Source organism: Erythranthe guttata, chromosome 14 (genome assembly GCF_056151865.1).
Source record: "Erythranthe guttata isolate IM_541 chromosome 14, IM_541, whole genome shotgun sequence".
In the NCBI taxonomy this organism is placed as follows: Eukaryota; Viridiplantae; Streptophyta; class Magnoliopsida; order Lamiales; family Phrymaceae; genus Erythranthe; species Erythranthe guttata.
Genome location: NC_142546.1, coordinates 25,491,188 through 25,509,812, shown reverse-complemented (window position 1 = coordinate 25,509,812; position 18,625 = coordinate 25,491,188). Strand labels below are relative to the sequence as shown.

The following is an 18,625-nucleotide window of genomic DNA, read 5'->3' as shown; positions in this document are numbered from 1 at the left end:
TTAAATATTAGATTAATTAACACAAATACTGTAACTAATATATACGTATTCATTCTCATATTTATTTATTAATTTTATACAAATTTTCAAAAAACTTTAAGTAAATTAAATTAAACATAGAAAAATAATAATTAATCTAATTATATAAAATGAAACAGAAAACAAAAGTACACACTTTAAAAATACGCTTAATGATTAAATTAAATTAAGGCCAATAATTTATCATTTGGCACAATAATTTGATTGAAAATGAATGTAGTAAGTTTTAATCAATATAACAACATCATATAAAATGGTTTTATGATTGAAAATTAATTGCTTAATTCAACCGCCCGTATCTTGTTTGGGTAATTACCCCTCAACTATAAATCTTCTTACACGTCCACATTTGCGGATTCAATTAAATTTAGTGGAATCTTCGAATATAATCACTTTTTGTACTCGCTTTATCTCATTCGAACTCCACATTTCAAAGCAAGATGATCATAATATGTGTTTTTTGGCTTATATATATATATATGAGATTGTAGTGCATCAGAAATTGTTTTTTTACACAAATTAAAACGAGTTCAAACTAGAGCACATTCTAAGAAATCTAGATGATAGTGTAAGAAAAAATCATAGTTGAAGGATAGATGTAATTATCTAAATAAGATGCGTTTTTTTCTTAAATTGATCATAACTCATGGCCCCTTTTTTTTTAACTGCACGGATCTTGTTGGCTACGTGATCTTTGTGGGTCGCGCGCTAGCCTAGTGCCGTGAGTTGAATGTGCGCGCGCATTTAATGCACTAAGGGAGAGTGAAAAGCTGCCCAGAAATACATGGGGTGGCGTGCGGGCATAGAATTCACGTAGAGAGAGAATGAAGAGCTGGCATGGGGAGGCGTGCGATCATTTATGATGGAGAGAGAAAGAGAATTGATTTAATATGGTAAGAGTTGCTGCAGGCGCGTGGCCCACACGCACGCGTCATGCGTGAGCGCGTGGCTGCCACGCGCGCAGACTGCCCAGTTACTTTTCTGTTTTTTTTTTTTTTTTTTTTTTTTTTTTTTTCTTCTTTCTCTTTGCTGACGCGCGGGCGCGTGGGCGCCACGCGCGCGTGCTGTGCACGCGAGCTTTCTCCGTTTTTTTTTTTTTTTTTTTTTTTTCGTAGTGGAGCCGCGCGCGCGGCTTGGCTCGGCTCGCGCGCGCGGCTCGGCTGCATCTTCTCCCTTTTTATTTTTTATTCTCTTTTTTTCTTCTTCTTGTTCTTGTGTTTTTTCATCTTCTTCTGGGGTCTCGCGTGCGCGATTTTACTCCTCTTTTTTTTTTTTTTTTGGTTGATATTCACACCCTTAGGGATGTTCTATTTTTTGAGTTGGGAGATTATCCTCATTCCTTGAGATGGGATGTGCACCCCCTTGGGGATGTTCTATTTTTTGAGTAGGGAGATTATCCTTGTTCCTTGAGATGGGATGTGCACCCCCTTGGGGATGTTCTATTTTTTGCGTAGGGAGATTATACTTGTTCCTTGAGATGGGATGTGCACCCCCTTGGGGATGTTCTATTTTTTGAGTAGGGAGATTATACTCGTCTCTTGAGATGTTCGTCTCTTGAGATGTGATGTGAACCCACTTGGGGTTGAAAGGTAAGGGTGATGCCCAACCTTAGGATGGGGATAACTGCCCACTGTAGGATGAGGCGCTCGAGACCTATGGTCTGAGGTAGATGCGCACGGTTGTGCCATTGGTTCGTGCGTGCGCGTTAGACCCCCTTTGTTTTTTTTTTTTTTTTTTGAAGTATGGACGTGAAACACTTGATGGGATGTGAAACCCCTTGGGGTTGGAAGGTAAGTGGATGTACCACCCTTGAAATGAGATGCCCAACTTTAGGGTGGGATAGCCCCCCATTTAGGATGAGGCGATCACGAACCACTGGGGTGAGATGCCCAAACTTGGCGATATATGGTGCCACTGATTCAGTGACAACACGAGTTGAATCTTCCGTGATCATACGCTGAAGGTCTTCTTCGGTTATCTGAACCGTTCGAGAAGTAAATAGAAATTGATCATGATGAGGACCCAGTGGGGCCTCACGAGGAGGAGCGTTGGCTCCTGCTATGACGATGTATGGTGCCACTGCTTCAGTGGTAGCACAAGTTGAAGCTTCCGCGATTATACGCTGAAGGTCCTTATCGGTTATCTGAACCGTTAAAGGAGCTAGTAGAAGTTGATTTTCGACGATCATATGCTGAAGGTCCTCTTCGGTTATCTGAACCGTTCGAGGGGGCGGAAGTAGACCCCCAGAGAGTCGATGACCCATGGCGAATGAAATGTTTTGGGGGCACTGTGAACCCCCAGGGAGTCGATAACCCTTGGCGAGCGAAATATTTTGGGGCAGTTGTAAGCTCCCAGGGAGTCGATAACCCTTGGCGAACGAAATATTTCGGGGGCGATGTAAACCCCCAGGGAGTCGATAACCCTTGGCGAGCAAAATATTATGGGGGCGATGTAAACCCCCAGGGAGTCGATGGCGGTGGTGCCATAGGTGGCTCCACATGTGGAGCAGGTGCTGGTATCGCGTTGGGAGCATTTGCTCCCATCGTGGCGATATATTGGATCGCGGCCTCTGTGGCAGCGCGAGTTGAAGCTTCTGCTCTCATGCGTTGAAGCGCATCCTCGGTTATTTGAACCATTCGAGGAGCAGGGAGTGATGGATCGGCGAGTGGTGGGTCCCGAGGGGGGATCACCTGAACCTCGCGAGGCGGATCCATGGGATGTGGAGGAGGTGGCAAGCCAGAGCCTCCACGAGGTGGGAGGTCGTTAGCTGTGTCATTTTCTCTTCGAGCAGACGCCTCAGGAGGATCTTGTTGGCTACGTGATCTGGTTTGCATCGTTCCCACAGACGGCGCCAAAATGATGATGCTAATATGTAGCTCACCTAGGGTGGTGTAGAAAACGAACTGGGAGAGCAAAGCAGATCCGTAGCTTGACAACTTGATGATCCTGAGGTACCTGCGATCATAGAACACATGAACTAAGCCGGGGGTTGATCCGGCGGAAACCCCTCCGACGCTCAAGTCAGACGTGCTGATCATAGAAATAGTCCAGAGAATACAGTTGATAGTATTGCTCAGTTAATAGGACGTACCTTAATAAAATGAGTAAAACCTCTATTTATATGTCGTTTATTGGGTTGGGTTTGCTTTGTTCGGCCCAAGCCTTACTTGAAGGTGTTTGGGCCTCGGTGATATTAGTCTTCGATATTGGGCTCGTAGCTCAGTAGGTAAAGAAATTGTAGGCCCATTGGGTTGGCCCAATTAGGCATATCAATATATATTCTTGTATAGCTAGTCAAAATGAAACCAATCCGCAAAATATTTGAGTGAGATGAATTTTATGAAACAAATTATGAAAAAGTAGGCAAAATAAATTTGAATAAAAACTTAAGAATCTTTTTACAATCGAGTAAATAAAAGGCTTCACATAATTAATCTGTAAACTGGAAAAGAAAAAGTTAATAGTTAGTTACAAACAATGCAATAGGTAATAGATTAAAAAATAAATAAAGAAACTAACTGCAATAGAAGTAGAGATATATGCAAGACTACCACAACTTAGAAAGTAGAGAAACGTTGAAGATCTGCAATGAAGAAAGTAGGCAAACTATTTGTATAACATATATAAAGTTTCAACTTAATCATAAGCTTTAATCTTATGATTAAATATTAGATTAATTAACACAAATACTGTAACTAATATATACGTATTCATTCTCATATTTATTTATTAATTTTATACAAATTTTCAAAAAACTTTAAGTAAATTAAATTAAACATAGAAAAATAATAATTAATCTAATTATATAAAATGAAACAGAAAACAAAAGTACACACTTTAAAAATACGCTTAATGATTAAATTAAATTAAGGCCAATAATTTATCATTTGGCACAATAATTTGATTGAAAATGAATGTAGTAAGTTTTAATCAATATAACAACATCATATAAAATGGTTTTATGATTGAAAATTAATTGCTTAATTCAACCGCCCGTATCTTGTTTGGGTAATTACCCCTCAACTATAAATCTTCTTACACGTCCACATTTGCGGATTCAATTAAATTTAGTGGAATCTTCGAATATAATCACTTTTTGTACTCGCTTTATCTCATTCGAACTCCACATTTCAAAGCAAGATGATCATAATATGTGTTTTTTGGCTTATATATATATATGAGATTGTAGTGCATCAGAAATTGTTTTTTTACACAAATTAAAACGAGTTCAAACTAGAGCACATTCTAAGAAATCTAGATGATAGTGTAAGAAAAAATCATAGTTGAAGGATAGATGTAATTATCTAAATAAGATGCGTTTTTTTCTTAAATTGATCATAACTCATGGCCCCTTTTTTTTTTAATGAAACACTCAGATATTTAATAAACAATGTAAATAAATAGAAAATATGTCATTCCATTGCACTGCAGACGAAACGGCTAAAGGCACCTGGGCCCCATGGATTTGTTTGACACAAATTTATAACACGTGTCAGCACATCCCACACCCGGTTATATTCATCGGGTGTATAGGTTCGAAAGAGCCAGAAAAGAATAGTGCGTAAGGGGTCCACAGTTTTGGTTTTATCTATCCTACACCCGGTGAAGTTTACACCTGGTGATTTTTTATCGTTAATCTACACATACCAATGTGGGTGTGTGTGTTTGTGTATATATGAATGGTAAAGATCTACCCGGTGTAGGATCTCAAAAGCCCACAGTTTTGTGCGGACGAATTAACAAGACATTATAAGTGAAAGTGTAAATGAAATTGAGTTTGAACATGAAAATAAAAAGGAAAGCGTAAAACGGCGTCGTTTAAAGGTTAAACTGTGAAAAGTATATTGGACGAACCGTACGAGTTTTCCGACACACTAGCTTATAAGTTATAATAATATATATGAATCTAACTAGTTTTGATCTCATCCATAGATCCAATGAATCATCATCACTGAAACCCTGGATTTCTCACCACTTGGCTACACTAATTTGTCTTTTACCTTTTCATTTTTATTTTATTTATTAATAATAATTTATAAGATAATCCTCAACCTGCAGCTAGCTGGTTCGATATTTCTAACTTTCTAGTAGTGCTGTCCAGCTTTCATATTCTCAACAAAAATATCAAGGCTACTCCTATATAAGTTTGCTTAATTATGTAGTAGTAGTAGTAGTATATCTATTTTATTTTAATTTCGAAGACCTTAGCTTGCAATTTGAAATTTAATTCGCCAAATATGTCAATCTCCAAGCACCTAATAATTACTTCACTTTTTATGTCCCTTCTCATTTTCCATCACCTCGTCGAAGCTAATGCTCCAAATCATCAGGTATTATATATATTAATATAGCTAGACTAATATATAACATGTAATAATTAATCCCATTATTCAATTTCCTATATAATCCGGCCATTTAAAATAAAAATTCTAGCTAGTAATGGATATATGGTCATATTTAATTTGTGATCGATGATGCAGATAAGTAGTAACAATGGTGGGGGAACAAGTCCCTTCGTGGCGAAACTGGGTATTTTATTTTCACAATCTTTACCTTTTACATGCGCATATATATTATTAATTAAATGTCTAATAATACTAATGTAAGCTTAATTTGGTGGAAAATAAATAAATATTTAAAAATAAAGATTGTGGGAAGGCGTGCGCCGCCAGGTGCCGCTTGTCATCGAGACCAAACCTGTGCAACAGGGCATGTGGGACGTGCTGCGGACGTTGCAACTGCGTGCCGCCGGGAACTTCCGGCAACCAAGAGGTTTGCCCTTGCTATTATACCATGACTACTCACGGCGGCAAGCGCAAGTGTCCCTGATCAGACTATATATATATATATATATATATATATATATATATATATATATATATATATCTCTACCCTACCGACCAAATATTAATTATATATGTAATTTGGCCAAGGGTTCATCACTTCATCTTCACCTTTCTCCAGATCTGCATGTTGTTTTTTCTTCTTCTTCTTCTGTGTATGTTATGCTGTTATTATAAGTAAATTATGCCTTAAGTTGAAGTACGATTGAGTTGTAATAAAAAAGCGTGTGTATCTTATTAATAAAAGAAAGGTTGCTATCGGTAAATCTAGGTTTTTTTCCTTGCTCATTTGATAGCTATATTTGCCATTTATTTAATTTATTTCATTTAATATAATTTATTTTAACAATATTTAATCGTTGGCTTCTATTCTTTTTCACCGAATCTTTGCAATTAATTATTGACTCCTATTATAAATTTTCTGGGTATATTTTATTTATTAAATTAAAATTTTTGTAAAAGACTAAAATAGCCCATCATACTTTAATATGCTCCAATTTCATCCTTAACTTAATTTAATTTTAACTTGACCCCAAATTTCACAAATTATTCAATTTTGACCCAAAACTTTTTTTTTTCAAAAAAAAAAAAATTCAAAAAAAAAATTTCCCGCCGGATTCCGGCGTTGACTTTTCAAAAAAAAAAATTATTCTTGATTTTTTCGCCGGTTTCCGGCCTTAACTTTTTCGATTTTTTTTTTTCTTTCTGTAACATTTTTTTTTCGTTTAAACAACAATATTGATGTGATTGACAGTAATATTAACTATATTGCTGTTAAACACAGTAAAATTAACTAAACTACAGTTTAACACAGTAATATTGCTATATTAATCTCTAGCACATGCAGTAATATTAACACAACAAAACTCATTATTATTGTGTAATAGAGTAATATTACTATGTTAATCGTTCAACAAATGTAAACATAATAAAAAGTCAAAAGAATTAATATTACTGTGAGTGACAGTAATATTACAATAACAACAGTAATATTACCGTCAACTACAGTAATATTACAATAATAGACAGTAATATTATTAGGTTACTCCGTGAATAACTCAAACAAACAAAAAAATCCAAACAAAATAATAATATTGATGTGGTTGACAACAATATTACTATAACAACAGTAATATTACCGTCAACTACAGTAATATTACTGTGTTTACAGTATTATTACAATAATATACAATAATATTATTACGTTACTCCGTGAATACCTCAAACAAAACAAAAAACCAAAAAAAATAATAATATTGATGTTGTTGACAGTAATATTATTGTGTTTACAGTTATTTTACTGTCAACGACAGTAATATAATTACGTTGATTTGTCAACAAATCAAACAAAATAAAAAAAATAACAAAAAATAAAAAAATAATAATATTACATTAATTTACTGTCAACGGCAGCACAATTACATAAATGTATTGTCAACGGCAGTACAATTACATTAATTAACTGCCATTACAGTATAATTACGTTAATTTACTGTCACTGACAGCACAATTACGGTCAACGTTTAGCGGCGGACGTAAAAAAAAAAAAAAAAAAAAAAAAAAAACTCCAAAAAACACTAAAAAAAGTCAACGCCGGAAACCGGCGGAAAAATCCGGAAGAAAAAAAAATCGGAAAGTCAACGCCGGAATTCGGCGACAAAAAAAAAAAATTTGAAAAAAAAAAGTCAAATTGAAGTTTTGTGGTCAAAATTTGATTTTTGTGGACAAAATTGATTAAATTGGGGTTACAGTTAAGAATTGTGTATAAATGGTTGGGGGTAATATTGGCATATACATGAATATTTCCTTTATTTATAATAAATATTAAAGGGATGACCTTATTGGTGAAAGATATATAACCCCTAAATTAAACCTAAAATAATAAACATGTTTGGTTGGGGACTTATGCACAAAAACCCCATAATAATAAAAGTAAGGTTACTCTTGGTAAACCCTAGGATTTTTTTTCCCGCTAATTTGATAGCTATATTCGTCATTTATTTAATTAATTTAATTTAATATAATTTAATATAATTATTTTAACAATATTTAATCGTTGGCTCATATTCTTTTGCCCTGAATCTCTGCAATTAATTGTTGGCTCATATTATAAATTTTCTGGGTATATTTTATTTATTAAATTTAAAATTTTCGAATTTTTGTTTGCTCAAGATTAGGCAAAATATCAAAAATTAGTAGTTTTATTAACTATTATTAATTTCATGGGTATACTTTATTGATTAAATTAATTTTTTTGAATTTTGGTTTGCTCCAAATTAGAGAAAATATCTTATTAATAAAAAAAAGATTGGTCTGGTAAAACTTTAGGGCAATTTTTCCCGCCCATGTTAGGGATACAACTGTCATTATTTAATACATTGATTTTATGATTTTCTTTAGTTTATTAGTTAAAATCAATTTTTGGTTGTTCAATTAAAGCATTTTTTTTTTGAGAGAAATTCGTGGGTAGTTGCAAGTAACTTTGAATCCCAATTCTTTTTCTCAATGGCACAGTATTGATTTACTTCAAAATTCGAATTTTTTGGTGGAGCTAAATGCTCGGATTGCAATCATCTCAATTTTTTTCTTCAAGTTTTCTACTTTATTTCGAAACTTTAAGATTATAAGATCTAGAACTAACATCTGCGGAAATATATTGCAGTTTTAAAATTTTCTTTTAGATATTTTTTGTTTCGTTTCGTTTTTTTTTTTTTTTTTTTTTTGTGTTTGATTTCCACCATTATCTGGTCAATTTTCTTTATCCAGACACACACGATTGACGGTGGTTATTACGCCCACACTACCGTGCTTATAGTGTAGCATCTTCAGAAAGGCCTTTTCAATTTTAATTGAATTGAGAGAGAGAGTTGCAACATTTTTTTGGTATCTCTTTTGTATATACATTTGATGTCTCTCATATATATGAGACTTCAATGTTCGACTGATTGACATATAAGAAAACTTACTTTCTTATATGTTGAGCTTTATTAGATTTTCTTTTTAAAATAAGCTAAACTTGCGTGTATATATATTTGTAACGTTGGCAACTCATTATGTTTTCAATAGTATGACTTTCTTTACTTCTAAGCAGTGCAAATCGGAATCCAAAAATTTGTTATAGGGTGCGTTTACAATTTCAGGGGTTCAGGGGTTGTGCCCCTAAATTTTTTTTAAGACTTTTTGTTACAAATCAGAAAATAGGAAATAAAAGAATTTGCTTTAGGGTTTTTTTGCATTAATTTGGATTTTGAATAGTTAATTAATTAAAATTGGTTGGACTAAATAAGTATGTACGCATGACATAGGGGAGAAACTATCGATTGATGCACCCTTACCCAAGGGTGGACTCGTCTCTGCTTCTGAGGAAGGTTGGTGGTGAAGGGGTAGAAGTGGAGAAAACGAGGGACAAAAATGTTTGAAAATAAAAAATAAAAGAAAAAGTATATGAAAATCAAAATAATGTCTTGATGTTTTTAAGGAGGGGAAACGAGTCAAATTGGATTGGAAAAAATATATGTTGGGTGAGATGAATTTAACTAGAAAGGTTGTTGTGTCTATTTTACTATTATCTTTTATTTCCAATATGCTAACTTTTATTTTTTTTGTGTTTTTTGAAGATTTATGGATTCCTTAATAAATTATATTTTATACGTCATCAATTTTTTTGTATCACGTGCATCGCACTGGTTAAATTACTAGTATATATAAAATGTAATGTTGTAATTTAGTGGTAATTGAAAGCCCAAATGTGATACAGCGAACTATTAACAAAGCCATCCCGGCCCATAGTTTATTTCACTAGGCCCATTAGCAAAGTACCAAAAATTAAGAAAATATTTATTAATTTAAAATGTTGATTATACTAAAAAATGAAATCATTAAACCGAAGAAAATTTGGTACACAAACATTCTTTACAGACAAGATTTTCAAAATCTTTAACATTACCATGGCACAAATAGAAATAGGAGAGCACCACAGTTCTAGTTCATACTGTTACATGGTACATCGCTTGATTAAATCCTTACTCCTGCTTTTCGAGTTCCCCCATTCTTTCGATGATTGCCTATACATCACAAAATGAAGAACATGTAATAGGATGCCGATTCGAATAAATTATTCAGACAAAACGATAACCATTTTCCGTAATATTTATTTTCATATCAAGAATTAATGTGCAAATTAAATCATCTAGATAATTAAAAATATAGATATGATGGCTGGAAACTGGTATGTTTTTTTTTTCATAAATCCACATACAGCTAACATATTAGAGAAAAAAGTATCAGCAGCATTTCACCAACAGTTAAACGGTAAGTAAAATGTTTTACCTTCTTGCTTGTTTCTTGCAGTTCCCCAGCAAGTATGAACTCATCTAGTATCAGATATACCTTCAAGAGACAATTAAAAAATTCATGTGATTGCCTGGATAATATACTTAGCAGAACGTTAGACCATTTGTTAGCAGAATCAGCATTTACCCTCGGTAATAAGTTGGAAAAAAACAGAAACAGAGATCAGATGATCACGTTGCACGTGACTAAAAAAATTCACAGTGATCGTTTTGCACTTGACAATCTTATTCAATTTTTGAACTATCCACATGGAATAGTATACTTCAAATCCAACAGGCAACAGAAATCGCAAAAAGAGAAACGTACCTTGTGGAAATTAAACACTAAATCTAGCTCGCACACATTGCTGAAAAAGTGATCGAGTATCTCCACAAATAAGTGAATGGACTCGAGATAAGCTAACTCGTTATCCGTAATGTCCACACACAGAGAGAAAAATAATCCAGCGTATCGCCTGTAGATAACCTTGTGTGTTCGGAACTGCAAGAAAGGTTTATGCCGAGTATAAGCTAACCGAAATTACATAATTATTGAAATGGAAATGATGAGTAAAAACACACAAGGCAGATACAAATTTTACTCTTGGTCCCATTATATAATTGTCTTTTATAATACCAACTAGCATTTTGTATTACCCATGCTCGGTTCTATAGCAACATTTCCGAAAGGATAATCGATTCGAAATCTGCGAATTAGATCGGTAAAAAAATCGGAGGGCCACATATTTGAATTGAAAAATGAAAACTTGAAAAGTGACACTCTGTTAAAACTTAAAATAGATATATAATTAATAAATTACCTCAACAAAGTTGGTGAATTTGGGATCTCTATTCACAACAAGTCGATGAACCTGCAATAAACAAGTAATTTTTTTTTTTTTAAACTCGAATAAAAAGCTTTCAGGAACATTAAATCGAGCTGGAGATCCAAACCGACAAGTGAGAGGGCAAAAAAAAAAAAAATACCTCGTACTCAACCTTGTGCTTCTCGGATTCCTCGAGAGGAACGTAATATTTGGCCAATCGAGTTTTGCCTTGCCGATTCTGTAGTATTATGAATCGGATCTGCAATAATTAACAGAGAAAGAGGTAAGAAATTCGCGACGCCGAGAAATTGCAGAATTAATGAATTAGAAAGAGGCAAATGCAGAGAGAGAGGGTTTACCATTTTCGAAGATGAATAGATTCAGCAAAGTACAAACCTAGGAATGTCTGAGTAACTGAAAATGGATTTGAATTGTTTGAACTGACATTACTCTATTCTATTCTTCTGCGTTTATGGATTTAAAAAAAAAAATCTATTATACTATTGAATTGTTGAAAATACTCATTAGTTTATTTTCTTTTGATTTTCTTAAACTTTTGAAATTGGACAATATACGAAAAAGCCCATCTAATTTGGGCCGTTACGTAATTGGATGGATCAGTGAGGAATTTTTGAATTCCGCCGATTTTGACCGATTTTTTATTTTTTTTTTAAGATTAAATTTTTAATAATGAATTGCCAAAAAAAATTATTTCAGTTTTTTGGAAATTGGAATATAAATGAGATTGTAATTTCCGATTTTTGTCCCCGATAGTTTGTGAGTGGAGTAATTTTTCACTTCCGAAAGAATTTTCCTTTTCGTTTCTTCCAAAAGTGTTAATTTCTATCCGTCCGATTTTTTGTTAAACCGGTTTTTATTTATAATAGCATTAATATTAAATATTCAGAGTGAAGTGGAGACGAAGTAACGAACCTCATGCTAAACAAGAAACCACTCTATACTAATTCCAAAATTCACACATTTTTTGCTTACAAATATTGAGAAGGCAATACAATAGCTTTTGCTAATTTGTCTACAGTTGCGTTTCCTGCAGTAATGGAAGGTGAGGCAGCGCTTGTAATGAGTAAGGCGGAGATCGACACAACCTCGCCCTTCCGATCGGTTAAAGAGGCGGTGGTTCTGTTCGGCGAAAGAGTTCTTTGCACCGAGGTTTATGCCAAAGAGGTAATTACACAAATATTTATTCATTCCACTTCCTCTATTTTATTTTATTTTTTGGTAATATTGATTAATAACATTAATTAGTAATAACAAAAATAATGTAAAGATGCAAGAACATGGCAATGGAAGTGTGACAAGTGATGGTGATGATGAGGTAGAGGCAATAAAACAAAGCTTCCTTTCACTACAACAAGAGCTCCGACAAACTAAAACGGAGCTCCAACAAACCAAAACGGAGCTCCAGCAACTGAAAACCCGCGAATCGGATCATCAAAGACACCGAGCGTGGGATTTAGACAGCAGTACAGAAGAAGACATCAAATTCGTTGAAGAAGAAGCAGTGTCGAAAACTCAAACTAATAACATCGGTCATGATAAAGAAATGGAATTCCAGAAAAACAAGTGCGTTAGATTCGCTAATCATCCTACCATAATAGCTCAAGTCATCGTGCCAAAAGACGAGGCTGTGCTCCAAAGGCACCCTTCTCTTAGAAAGAAGAAGAAAATGAAGCAAATAATCCCGATTATTCGGCGCTTTTTTACCAACAAGAGTGGACGATCTCACGTCGCATTTGCATGAGCGGCGGCACCAAAATTTGCAGGATGTATTTTTTTCTCAATAAAACACTTTCATTGGTTTCCGAGGAATTTTTTTTTTTTTTTGTCATTTAATATTAAACAATTCACTCAATGTGATAGCATAAGAACAATTCAATTTTAAAGTTGGAAAGAGAATTCAAATACAATATCCGGCAACCGAATCTCAAGCCAGAAACAATATGAAGCATCTTACTTGAACCGTGTATTTATCATACGGCCACTAATGGTTATGCACCAACAACCCTAAAAGAAACATATAAATAAAAGAAGAACCCGAGATCACATTTTACAAACCTTGTACACCTTCGTCCCAGGTTGCTGTCTGAAGCAGCAGTCATTCTCATCTTCGATATTTCTCCCAACTAAACTCATGTTGACCGATTTTCCCAGGTTGTAAGAAATACACCAGAGTATTGAATTTGTCTTAAAATCTCAAGACGAAGTTTTCTCAAGGATAATACACCAGTTCGATTTGTCGTAAAATTTGTCAACAACTACAGCACCATCCACACCACTCACCAACCTGCACATAACATTTCCAATAATTTAATACAAAAAAAATAAAAAGATCATACAAAAAAAAAAAAAAGGGCCCCCCTACCTTTCGAGTTCACCTTCACTAAAAACATGATAATATCTATCGTACACAACCGCACCCTTCTTATCGTCTTTCCTCGCTAACCCATCCTCCACAGCATTAGCAGAAGCTCCACTCACTTCGACTCTATGGTAAGGCAAATGCCAAGGCACAAAATACTCTTGCGTGATTCTCTCATCCGCAAACGGGAAATCTTTCAACACCTCACCAGAAACATTCTCCTCGGTTTCTTGTATGCTCTCTAAAGAAAATGAAGACCGGCGAGTTTTAGGGCTACCCGAACCTATCCACTCCTCCGAGTACTTTGAAGAAAGTGGGGTCCACTTGGTGATCAAAGACTTATCTTCTTGCTCCCTAGCCCAAACCGTAATCAAGACAAGTCCGCCTTTTTTTACAACACGGATTAATTCCGCCACCGCTTCTTTTCTCCGACTTGCGGTGCTTAGGTGATGTAACACAGCAATAGAAATCGCGGCATCGCTGTAACTAGTTCGGTAAGGGAGATTTACTGCATCAGCAACTAATACTTCTTGCCCTTTATCTGCACATATATTAATGAGGGGTGCACTAATATCACATCCGATGAAATAGCAATTCGGGTTCAGCCCTAAGTATTTCCCGTTTCCGCATCCTGCATCAAGAATGAGTGATCCGGTGGGTAGAGTGTTCAAGAAAGTTTGGACTTTGGGCCATTTTGCATAACGGGTGGAGCTAAAATGGGGGGCGATTGCGTCGTAAACACTATGAACATACTTCTTCTCGATTTCTGGTGTTGCCTGGACTTTGGAGAGTGAAGATTTACGGCTTGTTTTTGTGGTTATTTGTGGTAAAACTGGAAAGTCTTCGTGAGAAATAGAATCTTTCGGTACTTGTTCTGTCATAGTGCATAAACCTCTCAAACGACGGAATCTTCTAAGAGCGGAAATCATCGGCAAATGCCATCTTAGCTAGGAACAGATTTCGTTACTCTGCACCTGTTACAAAAAACACTACGAATTGTAAAACACAACTTCACTTATTTCTCAAATTTAATTGGTCGTTTTACGATAAATCTTGTGACGACTCGACGGTAAACAGACTTTGTGACCCAAGTTAGAGCACCATGGTTATAACTTCCAATTAGTTCAAACTGAGCTATACGAGTATAGAAATACTATATATGAAAAAGAAGTAGCATTATATATATAATCCCAATTGATGCAAGTTTATCCGAAAGGGTGGTGACCCATTCTACAGTTTGCATTGCTAATAGTTATCCGATTATGCAATATGACCACAGATTAAAAATAAACTAATTGTTAATTTTGCTGTCAACAACTTAATTATTATATTATAAAAACTTAAGTGCGGCGGCGATTGAATCGAATCTTCAAAAGCGATTCAGTCAATTTCCCGATAAATCAACGAAAATTAACCTAATTTTTCAGAAAAAAAAAATCTACCACTCAATCCCTAGGTTCATATAATGGTAATGGTTTCCCCTTTCCCAAAATGTACAAGATATATTCTTCAAGCCGGAAAATGAATTAGAAATTCGACTTAAATTTACAATTAAAGTGTAAAAAAAAAAAAACAGCATATAGATAGAGGAAAAAAGAGGACTTACGAGTTGAGAAAAACAGCAGAAGATGGAAGAAGAAGATAATGGTTCACTGGTTGAAAGGCGGAAGACAGAAGGGCAGCTTCTACCATAGAGAGAGTTCAGCGTTGTTCTTATTGTCTTGTTTATATTTCATGGGCTCTTTTTTACTTCTTGAATTATTTAGCCCATATTACCGGCCCAACCCCTCTCCTTACTTTAATCCCACTTTTAGGCCCTTTTTCATCTAAAAACCCCATCCCTAATTTTAGATTTTGTAACATTTACTTTTAGGGCCTTTTTAAATTTTAATACATGTGTATTTGATTGTAGACTATGTAGCATAGAAACTTCAACTTCTTAATATTTTTGCGTTTCGGACACGTTTTGTGACGGACACTTGTCGGACACTTTATGGACTATTTTGCAATTACTAAAAAGTTAGAAACATGTTTGAATAGCAAAATGTTTAAAGGACATTTTATGGACCATTTTGCAATTACTAAAAAGCTATAAACATGTTTGAATAGCAAGTGCTTAAGTATTTTTGTTGCTTCTCTAATTATTTATGTAATTTAATGATCAAACAAAATAATAGTTGATGGTAAAATTTATTTTGAATTTATTTCTATGAAAATATATAATAAGAATTTGTATATAAATAAAAACTTATATATGTTTATTTTGCATTTTTATAAACATACCACTGTAATTTTAATATTTACATGTTTCTCCAAGCTCGTGTGTCTTTATTATTGGGATATGTTGAGATAATAAAGATACAATAGCAACTAAAACGTGCTTAAGACTCTAGCGCTTTGTAAATGACCACAAAACAAGGCAAAATTGCCCTTGAACTAAAAACATACAATTCCTCAATATTCGAATAAACCCCAGCGCAGCCGCCTAAAGAATCGTATGAGCCGGCTATGGGAGCCGCGCCCGCGCCCCCATCCTCGTCAGCATCCCCCACGCGCTTCACCTTCCCCGCAATTACACGGCACACCAACATCGCCCCGCGCGTGGCCGATCCGCCAAGGCAGTCCCGGGCAGCGCGTCCGCTGGTTGCGGTGGTGCGGATCCCACTTTTGCTGTTCCCCTGAAAGCCGTGCCGGATAATTGTGCAGACACCGCAAGGCGGTGAGGAGCCGCACAAGCTGGACGAGCCGTGCGCGCCGAGTGGGCACGCGAGGGTGGCTGAGTGAAATCTGAGCAGCTCGTTTCCGTCGGCGGCGCACCTAGGGTTTCTCTTGGCGGAGTTGTTGCTGATGCTGGCGCGTGCTTTCACGGAGTCTCTGTAGTCCTCGAACCGTTGGATCTTGCGGTGGGTGTTGTGGACCTTTAATATCCGTTCGATCTGACACACTGGATTGTCCTTTTTAAGCCAGCTGGACTTGAAAATTATTTCAACTATGTCGCGGCTTGAATCCTCTGGCCCTAGTTCAGACACTGTAAAACAAAAGACAATTAACAACAACTATTATTTATTAATAAACAGTTATTCTATTAAATGCCTGGTCTATTGACTATATATGAAAATTGGAACGAAATTTTCAATTCCGAGAAAATCGAAAAATTTCAATTTTGTAAAAACAAATTCATTTCGAATTCTAAAAGATCCAATTTCCGATCTAATTTTATTTCTAAAATGATGATTTTCCGAAAATTTCGAATTACATTCCGAAAATTACACTTGCAAGTTGCAATGTCAATATCATATACTATATTTTTTATGTTATAGGTGATCGACTAAAAAATGGAACTTCCGGATTCCACTAGTTCAGATCGAAAAATTCCGATTTTGAAACAAGTTTACACATTCCAGTTTTCGAAATTCCAATTCTCGACTTCTTTTTAACGAAATTGGAATTAGTTAGTTTTTCATTTCGAAAAAAAAAAAGTTAGATTTTTCTCCAAAGTATCAATTGTGATCGGATCTGTCCGATTTACACACCTACCATTGATGCAAACCACTATTTTACACATATCCACGTGTCAGTATGTGTGTGATTGTGTGAAAATTTGTGGAGCCAAATTATTTAATATAAAGCAATTGGGAATATAGAAAAGGCCGTACGTGCATGAGTAATTATATAATATATCTAGATGATAATTGATATATGGGGGTCCTTAAAATGGAAAATGGGGTTGAATTTGTACATATAGGATACTTCCAATTAATGAAGTCCCTGGTCCATTACGTGAAAGTGAAATTGCAGTGCACACAGTCAGCAAATCTCGTGCTCTCTAATTTCAAGAACCCCAACTCTTTGTTTCTTGGGATCGAGTTCATGCATCAACAAGTGTATGTATACAAAGACATGTATCTATATTATTTTGAATCTTTCTACTGTCAGTTCATTTCATTGTTAATTATAAAATATAATCGAAGTAAATAAAATACCTGCATGCATAATTGCTTGATGATGTTCCAGGATCTCGATTTCTGGGAAAACCTCTCCGCATTCAGAACAACGATTTAAACTTGTAATTGGGATTAATGGATACCTACGTACGTAAATATTAATATCCACTTTAATTTAAGTTAACAACGTGTATAATTTAATTATACATATAAAAAAATAATTACATGTAATTACCTGGCTGGATCGACAACGGCGTGGCATTCGTAGCAACCGGAGAGCTTTCTCAGCTGCAAGCCCCGACCGGAACTGGATCTCACCGACAGTGAAGAAGACGACCCGTAGCTAGTTTTGTGGCTGAGCAGCCTGGTTTCTTGCCCCGCAGCGGCAGGGGTACGGCAATTCTCCGGCGACTTATCGGCTCGATTTACGACCCTTGAGTTGCCATGAGCCGCGTCCCTTCTTAATCTGGAAAGTTTGCTGCAGACAATATTGGCCCGTTGAGGAACGACGTCTTTTGATGAGGGATGTATAGTGTGATGGGATTGGGAATCCTGATCAATGTGTTTGCAGATCAGCATGTTCTTGATCTGGTCCCATGAAGACGGTTGTTTCGTTTGCCACTTTACCTTTTTGCCCTTGGGATTCGTTTTTTTCGGATAATCATGTGAAGGGTTTGCTACCATTGCGTGTATCAGTGTCATGAAAGTTAGTGTTTGTACTATGGTGTGTGTGGTGTGTGTGTGTGTGTGTGTGTGTGTGTGTGTGTGTGTGAGAGAGAGAGAGAGAGAGAGAGAGAGAGAGAGAGAGAGAGAGAGAGAGAGAGAGAGAGAGAGAGAGTTACTTGCTTAGAACTTTTGCAAGTGAGAAAAAAGAGAAATGAAGAACTTATAAGTTGTTACATACAATAATATAATATTGATCTGACTTATTATATAGTCATCGTTTTGATCACATGAACTTACACATTTGTTGTTATCTGCGGGCAATAGTCTAGTTCAATTATAGTTCTGCCCTGCAACCACATGCATTGTGATAAACAAAATAAATAAATAAAAATATCAGAGTTATGTTTGAGATTTTTTTTTATTTGTATGTGTAACGTGGGATGTATGTTTGCTACTTTGGAGTTATTCTCAATCTCCTTGTAATTTGTGGAAAATCTGCATCCAGAAAATGACTGTTCCTTACATGATGGGTCCAATTGCACTAGCAACCTTCATTATTTAAAGGCTCCAAATTAACTCCACATAATTAATTATA

The 18,625-nt window shown here is 35.4% G+C and overlaps 5 protein-coding genes across 5 annotated transcripts; 2 read left to right on the top strand and 3 right to left on the bottom strand.

The window, feature by feature from the left end:
* Positions 1-5,152: 5,152 nt before the first annotated feature.
* Positions 5,153-6,148, top strand: LOC105959585 (snakin-2). The gene is made up of 3 exons (XM_012983728.2): positions 5,153-5,369; positions 5,520-5,568; positions 5,687-6,148. The coding sequence occupies exons 1-3, from the start codon at positions 5,277-5,279 to the stop codon at positions 5,866-5,868; spliced, it is 324 nt and encodes a 107-aa protein (XP_012839182.2). The 5' UTR covers positions 5,153-5,276; the 3' UTR covers positions 5,869-6,148.
* Positions 6,149-9,739: 3,591 nt separating this feature from the next.
* Positions 9,740-11,604, bottom strand: LOC105958951 (AP-2 complex subunit sigma). Its single transcript, XM_012982949.2, has 6 exons — positions 11,400-11,604; positions 11,201-11,299; positions 11,035-11,085; positions 10,542-10,715; positions 10,212-10,271; positions 9,740-9,946 (listed from the first exon to the last, which is right to left on the bottom strand). The coding sequence occupies exons 1-6, from the start codon at positions 11,400-11,402 to the stop codon at positions 9,905-9,907; spliced, it is 429 nt and encodes a 142-aa protein (XP_012838403.1). The 5' UTR covers positions 11,403-11,604; the 3' UTR covers positions 9,740-9,904.
* Positions 11,605-12,040: 436 nt separating this feature from the next.
* Positions 12,041-12,968, top strand: LOC148765521 (WEB family protein At3g51220-like). Its single transcript, XM_088813411.1, has 2 exons — positions 12,041-12,225; positions 12,329-12,968. Exons 1-2 carry the CDS (start codon positions 12,097-12,099, stop codon positions 12,800-12,802), a joined length of 603 nt encoding a protein of 200 aa, XP_088669537.1. The 5' UTR covers positions 12,041-12,096; the 3' UTR covers positions 12,803-12,968.
* Positions 12,916-15,270, bottom strand: LOC105959580 (S-adenosyl-L-methionine-dependent methyltransferases superfamily protein). Its single transcript, XM_012983723.2, has 3 exons — positions 15,027-15,270; positions 13,424-14,394; positions 12,916-13,345 (listed from the first exon to the last, which is right to left on the bottom strand). The coding sequence occupies exons 2-3, from the start codon at positions 14,347-14,349 to the stop codon at positions 13,255-13,257; spliced, it is 1,017 nt and encodes a 338-aa protein (XP_012839177.2). The 5' UTR covers positions 14,350-14,394; positions 15,027-15,270; the 3' UTR covers positions 12,916-13,254.
* A 389-nt stretch (positions 15,271-15,659) lies between these two features.
* LOC105961819 (uncharacterized) lies at positions 15,660-18,333 on the bottom strand. The gene is made up of 3 exons (XM_012986085.2): positions 17,600-18,333; positions 17,404-17,507; positions 15,660-16,448 (listed from the first exon to the last, which is right to left on the bottom strand). Exons 1-3 carry the CDS (start codon positions 18,064-18,066, stop codon positions 15,802-15,804), a joined length of 1,218 nt encoding a protein of 405 aa, XP_012841539.2. The 5' UTR covers positions 18,067-18,333; the 3' UTR covers positions 15,660-15,801.
* Positions 18,334-18,625: the final 292 nt, after the last annotated feature.